Raw genomic sequence first — 13,329 nt, forward strand, 5'->3', positions numbered from 1 at the left:
CTGCACCATGGGAGGTTCCCTCCCTGCTCTCCTAGTCTGTACCTAACACTCTTCTCAGCTTGTCCTCTCTCCTACCATTCCTGTTTCATCACCCTGCTGATCATTCCCTGGGGACCCTGCTTTCTACTTTCTCTCCTGACAGCTAATTTTGAGCAAAAGCAATCTAGTGTAAGGTGTTTGTGGTTGATAATAGCTTAATATTTTACCTCTCCTGTAGTTTTATTGCATTTTAATGGAAAGTTCTTGGAAATTAAGCAGCTTATCTTAACCACAGGGAATGAGGCAAGAAGAGGGAGAATTGGGGGCATCATGCCGGGTCAATAAGATATTTGGGACAGGAAGATCCTTTGGCATCATTCTGTATTTGATCTCCATATCCCATATTCAACAACATTGTCAGAACTGTGTTTATTCAATACAAAGACTAAATATCTAGAAGTTATCCTTAGGTGAGATAAAACTGAGAGAGACTAGAAGAAAAAGAGAACATCTTTGGAAAAGTGAGTTGTCATGAATTGAGTTTTGGCAATGCAGTACTGCCATTAGAACTCTGAATGATTAGAAAAATGGAACTAGAGATTTTCTTTCTTTCAGTTGAGTAATTTAAAGCATTTCCTTTTAAAAAGCTTTTCTACAAAGTGAACTGTAACACAAGTACTGAAAAATATACAAAGCTATTTAGAACAAATGTCCAAAGAAATTCCATCCTCATTTAGAAAGCATTTTCTTATATACATAGCTTAGCTTGGGATGTTTGTTTTTAATTTTTATAAATTAAAACATAAACTATATGCCATGTATTCTCTTATGTCTGACTTGATTGGCTCAATGTTGTGTTTTCAATATTGTACCATATGTTTGTGTTGTACATTTTAAATCTTATATTGAAAAGAATCTGCTGTATGAGTACTTTAGAGTTTATTACACACCCTACTATTGATGCAATCTAGGTTTGCTTCTAGCTTAGGGACAGTATCATGCTGTTGACATAAATATTCTCATTCATACGTTTTTATGAATGTGTGTACTATACATGTACACGTTTATTAATAAGTGAAATTATTTGTAATTCAGTACTCTAGTAGATTTCTGCTGTATAACACATTGCCACAAATTATGAGTGATAACAATAATAGCCTTAGTCCCTCACATACCTGTAAGGTGAGTTCCAATGTATTTGTTTCTCATTGGTATTTAGGCTGCTTCTGAAACCAGTGGGCTTCCCAGGACTTATCCTTCTCATGACAATAGAAGAATTGAAAGAGCCTGAGCCACATCCCACCTGCATATATCATTCCTCTGCTCACATCACATCCATTAGCATTCCACTGGGCAAGTCACCTGGTCAACAGTGAAACCAAACTTCAAGGAAATACACTTCACCTTCCATGGAGACCCTGACAAAGTTGTAGTTAATAGCATTAGTGGTGAAAACAACTTGAACCAGTACCTCAACCTACCACATAGGCTATGGTTGTGATCAGCACACAGTCCCAAACAGTTTTCTAAGCTGGTTGCACCATTTTATGCTCCACCTATAGTATATGAAAGTTACCATTACTACAAAAGGGATATTATCAGGTTTTTTTTAACATTAAGCAGTTATTTCAGGATTTTAATCTGTTATTCCTTTTTTTTTTTGCTCCTTCCTTAAATGATAGAACCGGATATCATCGGTCTTTATGTCCCTAGTGTTTATTATTTTTAATATAGATTTTAGAAACCAAATATTATAAATTTCTCCATGATAACATGATAATTAAGGCTTTAGATTTAAATAAATCTAAACTCTCTACAAGTCTACTTTTAATTTTCTTTTCTTGTTTTGAAATAAATGGATGGGTTTTATTTATATTTTTTCAAGATTGAGGTGACATTTCATTTTTTTGTTATTTGTTCTTTCTAGATATTCAGGACAGTACATGACAGTAGAGTGTATTTTGACATATTATACATACAAAGAATAAGTATAACTTGTTCCAATTAGGATCCCATAATTGTTGTTGTATATGATGTGGCATTATACTGGTAGTGTATTTTTATATAAGGATAAGAAAGATATGTCCAATTCATTCTACTGTCTTTTCTATTCCCATTCCTCCTCCTTTCCTTTCATTTCCCTTTGTCTAGTCCAGTGAGCTTCTAATCTTCCCCTCCCTTGTGGTGGGTTAGCATCCACAAGTCAGAGAGAACATTTGGCATTTGGTTTTGGGGGACTGGCTTATTTCACTTAGCATGATCTTCTCCAGCTTCATCCATTTACCAGCAAATACTATAATTTCAATTCTTCTTTATGGCTGAGTAATATCCCATTATGTAAATATACCACATTTTCTTAAGCCATTCATCTCTTTTAGGGCACCTAGATTGGTTCCATGGTTTGGCTATTGTGAATTGAACCTCTATAAACATTGAAATGGCTGCATCATTCTAGTATGCTGATTTTAGTTCCTTTGGGTATATAATGAGGAGTACAATAAATGGTGGGATAAACTGAGTCAAATAGTGGTTTCATTCCAAGTTTTCTAAAGAATCTCCATATTGCTTTCCAGAGTGATTGAACCAATTTGCAGCCCTACCAGCAGTGTAGAAGTGAATGTTTTTCTCCACATCCTCACCAACATTTATTGTTATTTGTATTCTTGATAATTGTCATTCTGACAGGGGTGAGATGGAATCTCTGTGTAGTTTTGATTTGTATTTTTCTAATTGCTATAGGTGTTGAACATTATTTTTCACATATTTTTTGACTATTCATATTTCTTCTTCTTTGAATTGCCAGGCTTTTAATGAGCATTAAATGTCATAGTGAATGAAAAAGAAATATTTTCACTAGGTCAGCCTAATTTCAACTATAAGTAACTTAAAACACAGGCAATCACATACCAATAATTATGCCTACTTTTTACTAGAGAAGCTTCCCCTTCCTGAAGAATTTGTAGGAATACTTGATATCTTTCAAATATGAGCCTGTTTTTGTTATACATACTTTATCCTACGTATGGCTTGCATTTTCATACAGTCAATAAAGTCTTTGATGAACCAATTGTTTGATTTCCATGTAGTCCAATTTTAATGAATAAATTTTGATTTGTCAATCTCTTACTCTGTAGATTATTTATATTTGTTGGTAAGAAGTCTTACCACTGAAGTAGGACAGATGTCCTCCTGCAGTATCTTCAAGAGGCTTTATTGTTTTGCTTTGCTTATTTATATTTGCAATCCTACTAGAATTTATTTTTTGTATGTGTGCATCCTGTGAGGAAGCAGATTCCAATATTTTCAATATTTATGTACAACTGACAGATCTACTTATTGAAAATATATTCCTTTCTCTCCAAATGCCAACATTATCATGTACAAAAAAATATTCATTAGCGTGTGGATTTACATTCTGTTTGTCTATCCATATGCCAATATCACAGTGTCTTAATTAAGGTAGATTGAGAATAACTCTTAATAAATTATAAAGTTTATTCTTGTTATTTTCACCCTTTTCATTTCTATATACATTTAGAATCAGTGGGTGAATATCTGCCCCCATCTCTAAGTCTGTTTCTATTTATTTATAGATAAATTAGGGGCAAATGCACATTATTGCAGTGTGGAATTTTCTAATTCATAAATATGACATATTTATGACTTCATTAAAGTGATCTTTAGTTTTTCTCACACCAGCTTGCAGTTCCTAAGTAGAAGTCTTACAAAACTTTTGTAAGATTTGTTCTTTGGTATTTGGTATTTTTGATGTTATGGTGAATATTACTGTTAGTTAATTTAAATTTCCTAACTCTTTGCTTGCATATAGAAATAAAATAGATTTTCCATTTGATTTTGTTTCCAGAAATTTGTGAAGTTCATGTATTTAATCTAATTTTCCTGTCTTTTCTTAAATGAGTGAATTTCATGTATTTAGTCTAAATTTCTATACTTTCTTAAATTTTTAACATACTTAAACAAGAATTTTCATGAATAGTGATATTTTCCCCTTTTTTTCCTCATCAACCAGTTTTTTTTTGCCTCACTGAACATGTAAAAGCCACAATCACAGTATGCATAAAATTAGGTGTTATCAATATTTTTTATTTTAGCATTCTGTGGGTATATAATGTTATCTCATTGTGTTTTTTAAGTTGCACTTATTTAAGGCTAATAAGGTTGAACAAGTTTTCATGGGTCATTTGTCATCTCCATGTGTAGATTTAAAATGTCCTTTTATGCTTATTTTCTGATCAGACTATTTGTTGTTGCTGAAAAGTTTTAAGAGTGCTTTATTTTCCTACTCTAATTATTTTTTCATTCTCTTAATGAAAACTTTCATAAAACAAAAACAATTTCTTTTAAATTTTGCTAAGACTCAATTTTTAACTTTTCATAGACTATGCTTATAAAAACTTTGCTTGAGTAGATTCTGAAGACTTCCTCCTATGATTTTTCTAAAAGTATTAGTTTTAAATTTTTATTGAAATTTGAGATCCATTATAGGTTATTTGTGTACAAGATGTTGGACTTAGCTCAATGGTCCAACCCGCCCCAATGGATGCTTGATGTTTCTTTACAACTGATTGGATTTTTTTTTCTTCCATCCCATTGCCTTTGTGACATTGTCAAAATTTAATCTACCATATTTGTATAGTTTATATCTACATTATCTGTTTGATTTCATTAATTTATGTGTCTATGTTTCTGTTACTATTATATTGTATTTATTCTAGTGTTATAAACAACTTTTGAAATCAGGTAAATTTATCCCTTTTATTTTATTCATTTTTTTTAAAAAATGCATTAGTTATTCTATTTCATTTCCCATTTCACAAAATTTTTGTAAGTCTACTTAAATCTACCCAAATTAGTGCTGTGATTTTTGAAAGGCTTGTGTTAATTCATTGCATAAATTTAGAGATAATCATCACCTTTAATATATTGAATCTTCAAACACATAAAAATGGTATGAAAATAGTATTTATTTAACTATAATGTAATTTCTTTTATTAATGTTGCATTTCAGCACATAAGTATTGCATGTGTTTTGCTCAATTTACACCTTATTATTTCACTTTATGAACAATTGTGAATTGGTTATAACCTAAATGTTTCCTGTCTTGTAGAGTCAAATGGCACTTTATTTTGTTGGGTCCTTTTTTATTTGTTATCCTCCTCCTCCTTCTCCTCACCCTCTTTTCTTCTGTCCTTTACTTCTTCCACTATTTCTTTGTTTTTATTCTATTCATTGATGTTTCCAGGTTGCTAGATTCTTCAACTCCAAATTTGAAATATATGAGACAGAAAATTTAGGGAGTTCATTATCATGTTGTTCTTCAAGTCTTGAAGTTTCCAGATAGTTTTTCTCCTCTCCACATTTCAGAGTCTTCTTATATTTGTTTTATATATAAAATCCTTGGTTTTAAGTTGCATATACCAGGAATAACAGAGAAAATTACATCTATTGCTATCTTTCCAGAAAAAGCAACCTTTTGTAAGTCAGATGTCTGCCACTAGAGTTTCTCATATTTTATCTATGGACTCCACAGTATTTTGCAATTGTTGAATATGCATCAGGTGAGGGTAAAGTATCAGTACTCTTTTACTCACAATTTCCCTACTATTTTGATTTATGTGAAGACATAGTCTGTATTGAATTCCATTCTGGTAGAACTCTAGAAGACAAGAACTGCAAAGATCATCTTTCCCACATGTTTTTCCTTGATTCAAGAAGCCATTGCTTGGAATGTCATTTTTTAATGATGGGCTCTGTACAGCCAAATTGTCTTGTGAAGTTCTGCAGTTCCAAAGGACATGCTCTAACTTGCAACCCCTCCCCCTGCCCCGACATTGAATTTAATGTTCATGACAAGGCCTCCTGAAGAAAAGACCAGGAACACAGACATTGTGTCAAACATGGTATTAAATGAATCATCTGCAAGGCAGACCCTCCAAAATGTGTGTGACTGGCCACTTTGTCATCAGATTTTCCTAAGCAATGACATGAGGCATCTCCATCTCCAAAAGACTACTGGTAACAAATTTCCCATTATGCCTGTTCACATGTCTAGAGAAAAGATTGAATTGCAGTGTTCCTCAGGTACACTATGAGAGACCCTATTCCTCACAGACCTAAATAAACTGGACTATACTCTCAATATTACAGCATAGGAAAAACAATCAAAGTGCAAACCTATAATTTCTATGAATTTCCTGGGCTGATGTTCTCATGTATATTTGTCTTTAGCATTTATTGTTATGGTACAGAATCATGTTCTTGTTCTCTCTGAGTCATGCTACAAAGCTCAATTCAGCCAACTTTTAAAAAAAAAACATTTTCACAGACAACAAGCATGTTTACTCTTAGAATATTTCACTGAGAGTTAGGTTTGGGGTGTTGTGGGAGTTACATCAGCACTTACACAACATTCTCTCTTCCTAGACATCCCAGTCTTGCTCTTCCAAACTGTTTTCTACGTTATACCTTGGGACTCACCTAGCTCAACATCAGTTCCTGAGTGTCCATTGTTATCTCTTAAGCACATTTCTGAGTGCATCTGATATAGCACTCATTAAAACTTGGTGCAATTCCCTGTTTGTTTGTATTCATTTCCCCAAATTGTAAAATTTGGGGAAATGAATAAAATGTGGTAGAAACCAATGATGACCTTTTCAGCCTTGCAGACTCTGCCATCAGAGTGGGTAGCTCCTATTACACACTCAGATGTGTTTTGAATTATGTTACATATGTTGATAAATACATTAGATTTGTGTCAGTGCTAAGTCAGCCATAATTTAACTTTTTTGTTCAAGAGAAAATTTTCAGTACCCTATGTTGCCAGATATTTCTGCTCTATGCATAGGCAGAAATACCCATTTGAATGTATAATAGAGATGATTTGTTTAAATGATCTTCTGAAATACCTACTTGATATTTCAGTGAAGCTATTTTTCTATAACTCTGAGCTAGTATATATGTCTAAGCTATTAACGGTTGACCCAATTTTTTCAAAGACAATAAATAATACAAAGACTCAAATAATGTATTTCAGATTATGGAATGAATCATATTAGAAGCATTCATTTATCTTAAGATTTTTTAAAAGTCCTCTACTGAAAATTCTATAATAACTATAATAACTTTCTGGTGTTTTTTCTAGGTTATATGCATCCTATGGGTTTAAACTACCCCCACATTGAAAAGTAAAATGTTTTAAAATAATTTAAATGCATATGGTTGTTTGGGAAAGAAATTAAATAAGTTACTTTGGTGGAGAGTCACTCAGAACACTATATATGTTTTAAATCAATCAAAAATGCATATATTTTATGATTATTGCATACATATCCTGTCAAGTCCTCTATGACTTATTGGTTAGGGAAAATACTTAAACATAGGTAAATACAAGTAGCCTAAGTGATTTACTTTTATATATTTTGCCTAATTAGTGTGTTGCAATACTAAAAGTCAAACATAACATACTTTGAGTGTGAACTGTGCTTTATTGTTTCAAAAGAAATATCATATGTGTTACATTTGTTGAATCTTATAGAAATCCTATGTATTCACGTTTATGTGCTATTGTCTCAATCTTACAAATAAGATTAAGTGGTTGGCCAATAGCAACAGATTTTTAATGGTATATTCAAAGATTTAATACAGGTCTTTAATATTTTCTTTTTATAAAATTCTGCTGGAGAAAGAAAGTGAGGAAGACATATTCTAAGAGAATCAGTGGTCTCAAATTAAACATTAGTATTTTGAGATGAATTTTGAGGTGGTGGATGCCTCCAGGAATGCTGTCCTATTGTGTTTTTCTGTGCAAAGAATACAGCAGGCAGCTGCTACCATTTCTGCCTGATAAAGCTTTGTGTACATTTGGCCTCTTTGTGAGGAAAGATAAATGAGCTCACTTCAGGGTTGGGTCTATGGGTAGATGATTGAAATTCAGGAAAGTGTTTATATGCATTCAACAGAGTATTTCTGACAGTACATTTCTGCATGGGTGGCTTCAAAGGGTGTGGATGAATGGAAACTGAAAGAAAGATTGTTTGTGGAAAGGAAATGAAAGGGATTAGTTTCTATGAGGGCCAGGCAGGTGACCTAGATTCCCCATACTGGGATGTATACTCTTATGGACACTTTTTAAAAGAGAGAGAGAAAAAAAAAATCCTTGGATACAGGGACAGACTTTCGTTTCTAGCCAATTCACATCAAGTCTCTTTGAAGGGGTTTTCTGATCTCAAGAGAAGCTTTCATTTAATATATGTTTCAGATGCTGGGCTTATCCAAGGATCAGATAACCACAGAGAGAATTCTAGCCTTGATTACTCTGCATGCCCCTGGCCTCAGGAGGCTCTTCTTTCAGGCTTTGAGTTTAAATAAACAAACCTGAAATCTGAAGGACTCATTTGTGATCCTCAGGTGACAGAGCCCTTTCCAGAGTCACTCTTCTTATTTCCCTATGAAATTGAAAAACAACCCAATGCATCTTCCAAAAAATTTGAAAGTAATTCCACAGAATTTCCCTCCAATAGGAAGATGATCAATGGGACAGAAAATAGAAAAAAGTGTTATGATTGACCATATATTGAATAGATTTAGAATTGCTAGGTTGCTGAAACCACACTAGATGGATCACTGTCCAAGTCACACTTTCCATATTTCTATCTTCTCAAGTACAATTCAAGGAATGAATTTCTTTGAGTTTATGAATCTCTGCCATATACATTTTATAGTCTTAAAAATCCATTGTATATAAATTATTTATACATGTGTCTCTCACCATGATTGAATAAGCACTTTGAGAGTCAAGACCATGATTATCTGCAACCCCCCTTCTCTATATGTGTGTGTTTGAGAGTCTTCGTATCTCTAACAGCTAGCAAAAGACTGATTTGTGGGAGGTACTCAGCACTATGCATTGAAAAAAATGCCTCCTGCGGTTATTACCACTTTCTACATCAAAAGATTCTGAAAATAATTCATTTGTCCAACGGTGGCTCAAAATCAACAGTGTGAATAATTATCATTTTGTGCCCAAATCCAATGGTGTTTTAAAAGCTTTTAGCAGTGATGTCATTTGCTCTTTACTTATAATAAAAATGGTGGGTAAAGCAAAATACAAACTGCAGCCAAAACCTAGGTTTTTTTTGAAGTTCAGGCTATGAAGGTTCAACTGTGCTTGACATGTGATATGTATTCACTTTATATATTTAAACATGCAAAAATATGTAGGGTAGGTTTGATGTGAACAAGAACATACAACTATATAATGAAAGAACTTAAAGAGCCCTGTCCAGGGCTCAGAGCAAGGTAGCTGAACACCCATTGTCCTCACTTAGAGGATCCATAGACAAGGCATAGTCAGTATTTCCCGAATTGAACTTGTTGTCATCTGTCTACCTTCCCTGTCTCAGGAAATGTCATAACCATCTGCTCAGCTGGTAATTCCAGAAATCTGAGAGCTTCTCTGGTACTTTCTTTTTTCATTGTTCCCACATATAATCAATTATTAAGTGCTTTAATTTCTTATTTCTAATATCTTGCAAATGTATTAACTTCATTCCAACACAAATGCTACTATCTCGGTAAAGGTCTGTATCGTCTCTCATTTGGAGTTCTAAATATCTACTTAATCTTCTTCCTATGCCACAAGGTGCCACTTTAAAATCCACTCACCACACCCCAAAGACAGAGCATTTCAAAAAGGCTCTCCTGATGATAGCATTATAATAGAGTTCATTTTTTTTAATAACAATGGACATATTTAATCTTTATTAAACCTTACTCACAAGCACCCTGCTTGAAGAATTCCAGACCTTATCTCATTGAATCCTCTAAAAAACTTCATGAATTAAATATAAATATTTTTATAACTTTTTAAAGAGAAATCAACATTATATAGAGAGAAGGTGATTTTTCTAAAGACAATCAGCTAACAGTGGTGGAGCTAGAGTTTAAATGCAGGCAGTCTGACCTCACATGACTCAATCAAAAGATGATTCCTTTTAATGTATTCAGAAGTTGGTCCAATTTATCTCTTAATCAACATGTCTTCTCTAAAGCCTTATGTTATGATTTGGATGTGAGGTGTCCCCCAGAAGCTCACATGTGCGACAATGCAAGATGTTTCAGAGGAGAAATGATTGGGTTGTGAGAGTCTTAACCCAATTAGTGAATTAATTCTCTGATAGGGATTCACTGAATGGTAACTGAAGTGGGATGATATGGATGGAAGGGGTGGAAGTTGCGGGTGTGGCTTTGGGGTATATATTTGTATCTGGCAAGTGGAGATTTCTCTCTCTGCTTCCTGATCATCTTGTGAGTTGTTTCCCTATACCACACTCTCTCAACATGATGTCCTGCCTCACCTCAAGCCCCAAGGAATAGAGCCTACTGTCTATGGATTGAAACCTCTGAAACTATGAGCCCTTAAATAAGCCTATCCTCCTCTAAGATTGTTTTGGGTGGGTCTTTTAGTCGCAGCAGCAAAAAAGCTGACCAAAATACTTAGTATTTAGCAACACTGAAATCATTTAAGTTCTTGTGCCTTTAACATACCCTTCTTGCAATTTCATATTCTGGCTTTCCTATTCCTTTTCCTGCCTTGCCTGGCCTACCTCTTCAACTCAAATGCACTTCATCCACAAAATATGTCTTGTCCTTCCAAGTGTAAGGAGGAAGTGAGACTGAAATCATACCAAGTATCTAAGTCTCAAAAGAATGACATTAAAATACTACAGAAAAGGAAATCTGACAGATTTACAAATATGTGGGAATTAAAGACTATATTCTCAAACACCTGTGGGTCAAGGTAGAAATCACTAGGGAAATTAGAAAGTAATTAGGGATGAATGGAGATGAAAGCACAACAATCCAAAATTTGCCTGTAGATGCTTACATTTTAAAAAAAGAAAAAGAAAAAGAAAGAAAGACCTTAAATTGCAGAGTGTGATATCAGCAAGATTGACAGTAGGGGACAGCCCTGCTCATATCCCCACAATGACAATAACTTGGCAGTCATCCACAGATGGTTCTTGGAATATTATGCAGAAATAAAAATGAATGAACAACTGATTATGGTATGGCTGCTGAGGAAACATGAGATCATGTTATGCCAAGTGAAAAGAATCCAGATGCAAATGGTCACCTATTTTGTGATTCCATTTATATAAATATTTTGGATTAAATACCTTAGTCCATTTTCAAATTTTATCACTGGTACTTTCAGTGTTGTATGTAGGAAATTGTCAAACACAAAATCATAAAGATCTTTCTATTTTTCTATCTTTTCTTCCAAGTGTTTTATAGGTTTTATTATTATGTTTAGGTCTTTGATCTGTTTTGAGTTAATTTTTATGTGTTGTTAAATATGAGTCCACCTTCACTCCTTTTTGTATTTGGATATCCAGTTTTCCTTTATCCATTTATCCTTTTCATTGACTCATCTTGGTCTTGGGACGCTTATTGAAAATCAGTTGACCATGTATTCCACCGTTTATTTCTAGATTCTGTATTCTGTGATTGGTCTATATGTCTGTTTTCATGCAAGTATCACACTGTTTTGATTACTGTAGTTTCGTATTCAGTTTTGAAACTGGGAAGTATAAAACTCAATTTTTGTCCTTTTTTTGAAATTATTTGTACTGTATTTGTCTTAAGTTTGCATATGACTTTTGTATGAATTTTTTTTCAATTTCTGCAATTGGAATTTTAATAAGAATTGAATTAAATCTGTAGGTTACTTTGGGTAATATTAACATCTTAGTAATACTAACATTTTAGTAATATTAAATCTTGAAAACCATAAGCACAGAACATCTTTCTACTCTGTCTTTCTGCAACATTTTGTAGTTTTCTTTGTTTAAGCTTTTACACCTTCAATTAAGTATATTTCTGTTTGTTTTTTGGAATTGATTTATTGATTTCAGTCTGTTCATTGTTAATGTACACAAGCACAATTTTTGTTTTTAGTTTGTATTCTACAACTTAAATTCATTTATTGTGTATGTGCCTGTGGGTGTATGTACGTAATCTTTAGGATGTTCTACACGTAAGATCATGTTATCTGTGAAAATATAATTTTACTCCTTTCCAACTTGAATCCTTTCTTTTACTTCTTTCTTGCCTAATAGATCTGGCTGGGACTTCCAGCACTGTGTCTTTCTCCTGATTTCCTAGGAAAAGCTTTTATTCTTTTACCATTATTCTGTGGTTCATGGTTGGAAAAGAATTGATGGACTTGTCCAAGTGATTGTTCTCAAGGGAATGTTACTAGGTTATCTGAGATCAAGAAATTCTCCTGATGAAGAAAAAAAATCTACCCAACTATATTCTAACTAAAATCCTTTTTCCTATACATCCCTGCATTACATTCTTCTCAATCTGCTTACTTTTTTTGGATGGTATATCTGATTCTCTTACTTAGTAATTTGTTTAGAAATTCTTTGTTATAAAATCTAAAAATTAATCATGGCTTTTCTACTGGACATATTTGAATATAAACTTTGCTTCTGTTTTTCAGAAGATGCTTATAAGACCCAAGTTAGGATTGACAATGAGCCAGCTTATCTGGACATCTTGGACACTGCTGGCCAGGTAGGTGATATACTTCAGCTTCTCTAGTCACTGAGACAGTTGAAGGCTCCAACCTCATATATGTGAGATGAGTTTATGCAAACAGGAAAACAAATTTGTAATACAAATGAAAAAATTGAACATGAAAAGACTTGGCATGAAAATGTGATGTATCATTGATTACCACCAAGAATATTTTAATATTCTCTCAATTTTATAAATACAAAAGTATACATATAAAGTATTAATGAAATCATAAAATAGTTTATTATTTTTTCTAGATACACACAAAATTCTATTCTAGACCTCACTGTGAAAAAAATTTTCATTTGATAAAAATAAAAAAGGAAGGGTTGTTTACCACAGTGTATGGAACCAAGGCTAAGGAGACATTTCAGTGATGTAAGCAATTTAGCATAACCTAATATGTTCCTGCGCAAACCTGTAGGCAGGAGGAGGAAGAGGATGGGGTAGAGGAGGAGGAGGAAGAGGAGGACAAAGAGGAAGACAAATGATTCATGTGACATAAAGAAATAATTAAAGCACTACAACAATTTTAAGTAAAACATGAGGAAGAGAAAGTACATAATATTTACAATATGTCAAAACCCTTATGGTATTTACAAGGAGGGTAGATGTTTCATTTAACTTCAAATGTTCAAAATAAGGACATTAAAAATGTAAATCTATATATCAAGTGCCAAATACATACCATACAACTTAAAAATGAGCTGAAGGAAAAGGGAGGAACACAATAAAAATTTCAG

The 13,329-nt window shown here is 33.3% G+C and overlaps 1 protein-coding gene across 3 annotated transcripts in view; it reads left to right on the forward strand.

Annotated features, from left to right (window-relative positions):
• Window positions 1–13,329, forward strand: part of Rit2 (Ras like without CAAX 2) — a 331,975-nt gene that overhangs the window by 112,645 nt on the left and 206,001 nt on the right. For all 3 annotated transcript variants that reach the window (XM_048806306.1, XM_048806307.1, XM_015482244.2), the window contains one exon: window positions 12,510–12,583. In XM_048806306.1, coding sequence (XP_048662263.1) covers window positions 12,510–12,583 — 74 coding nt within the window. The remainder of the gene's footprint in view (window positions 1–12,509; window positions 12,584–13,329) is intronic.

This window comes from Marmota marmota, unplaced genomic scaffold (genome assembly GCF_001458135.2).
Source record: "Marmota marmota marmota unplaced genomic scaffold, marMar, whole genome shotgun sequence".
Classification (NCBI taxonomy): Eukaryota; Metazoa; Chordata; class Mammalia; order Rodentia; family Sciuridae; genus Marmota; species Marmota marmota.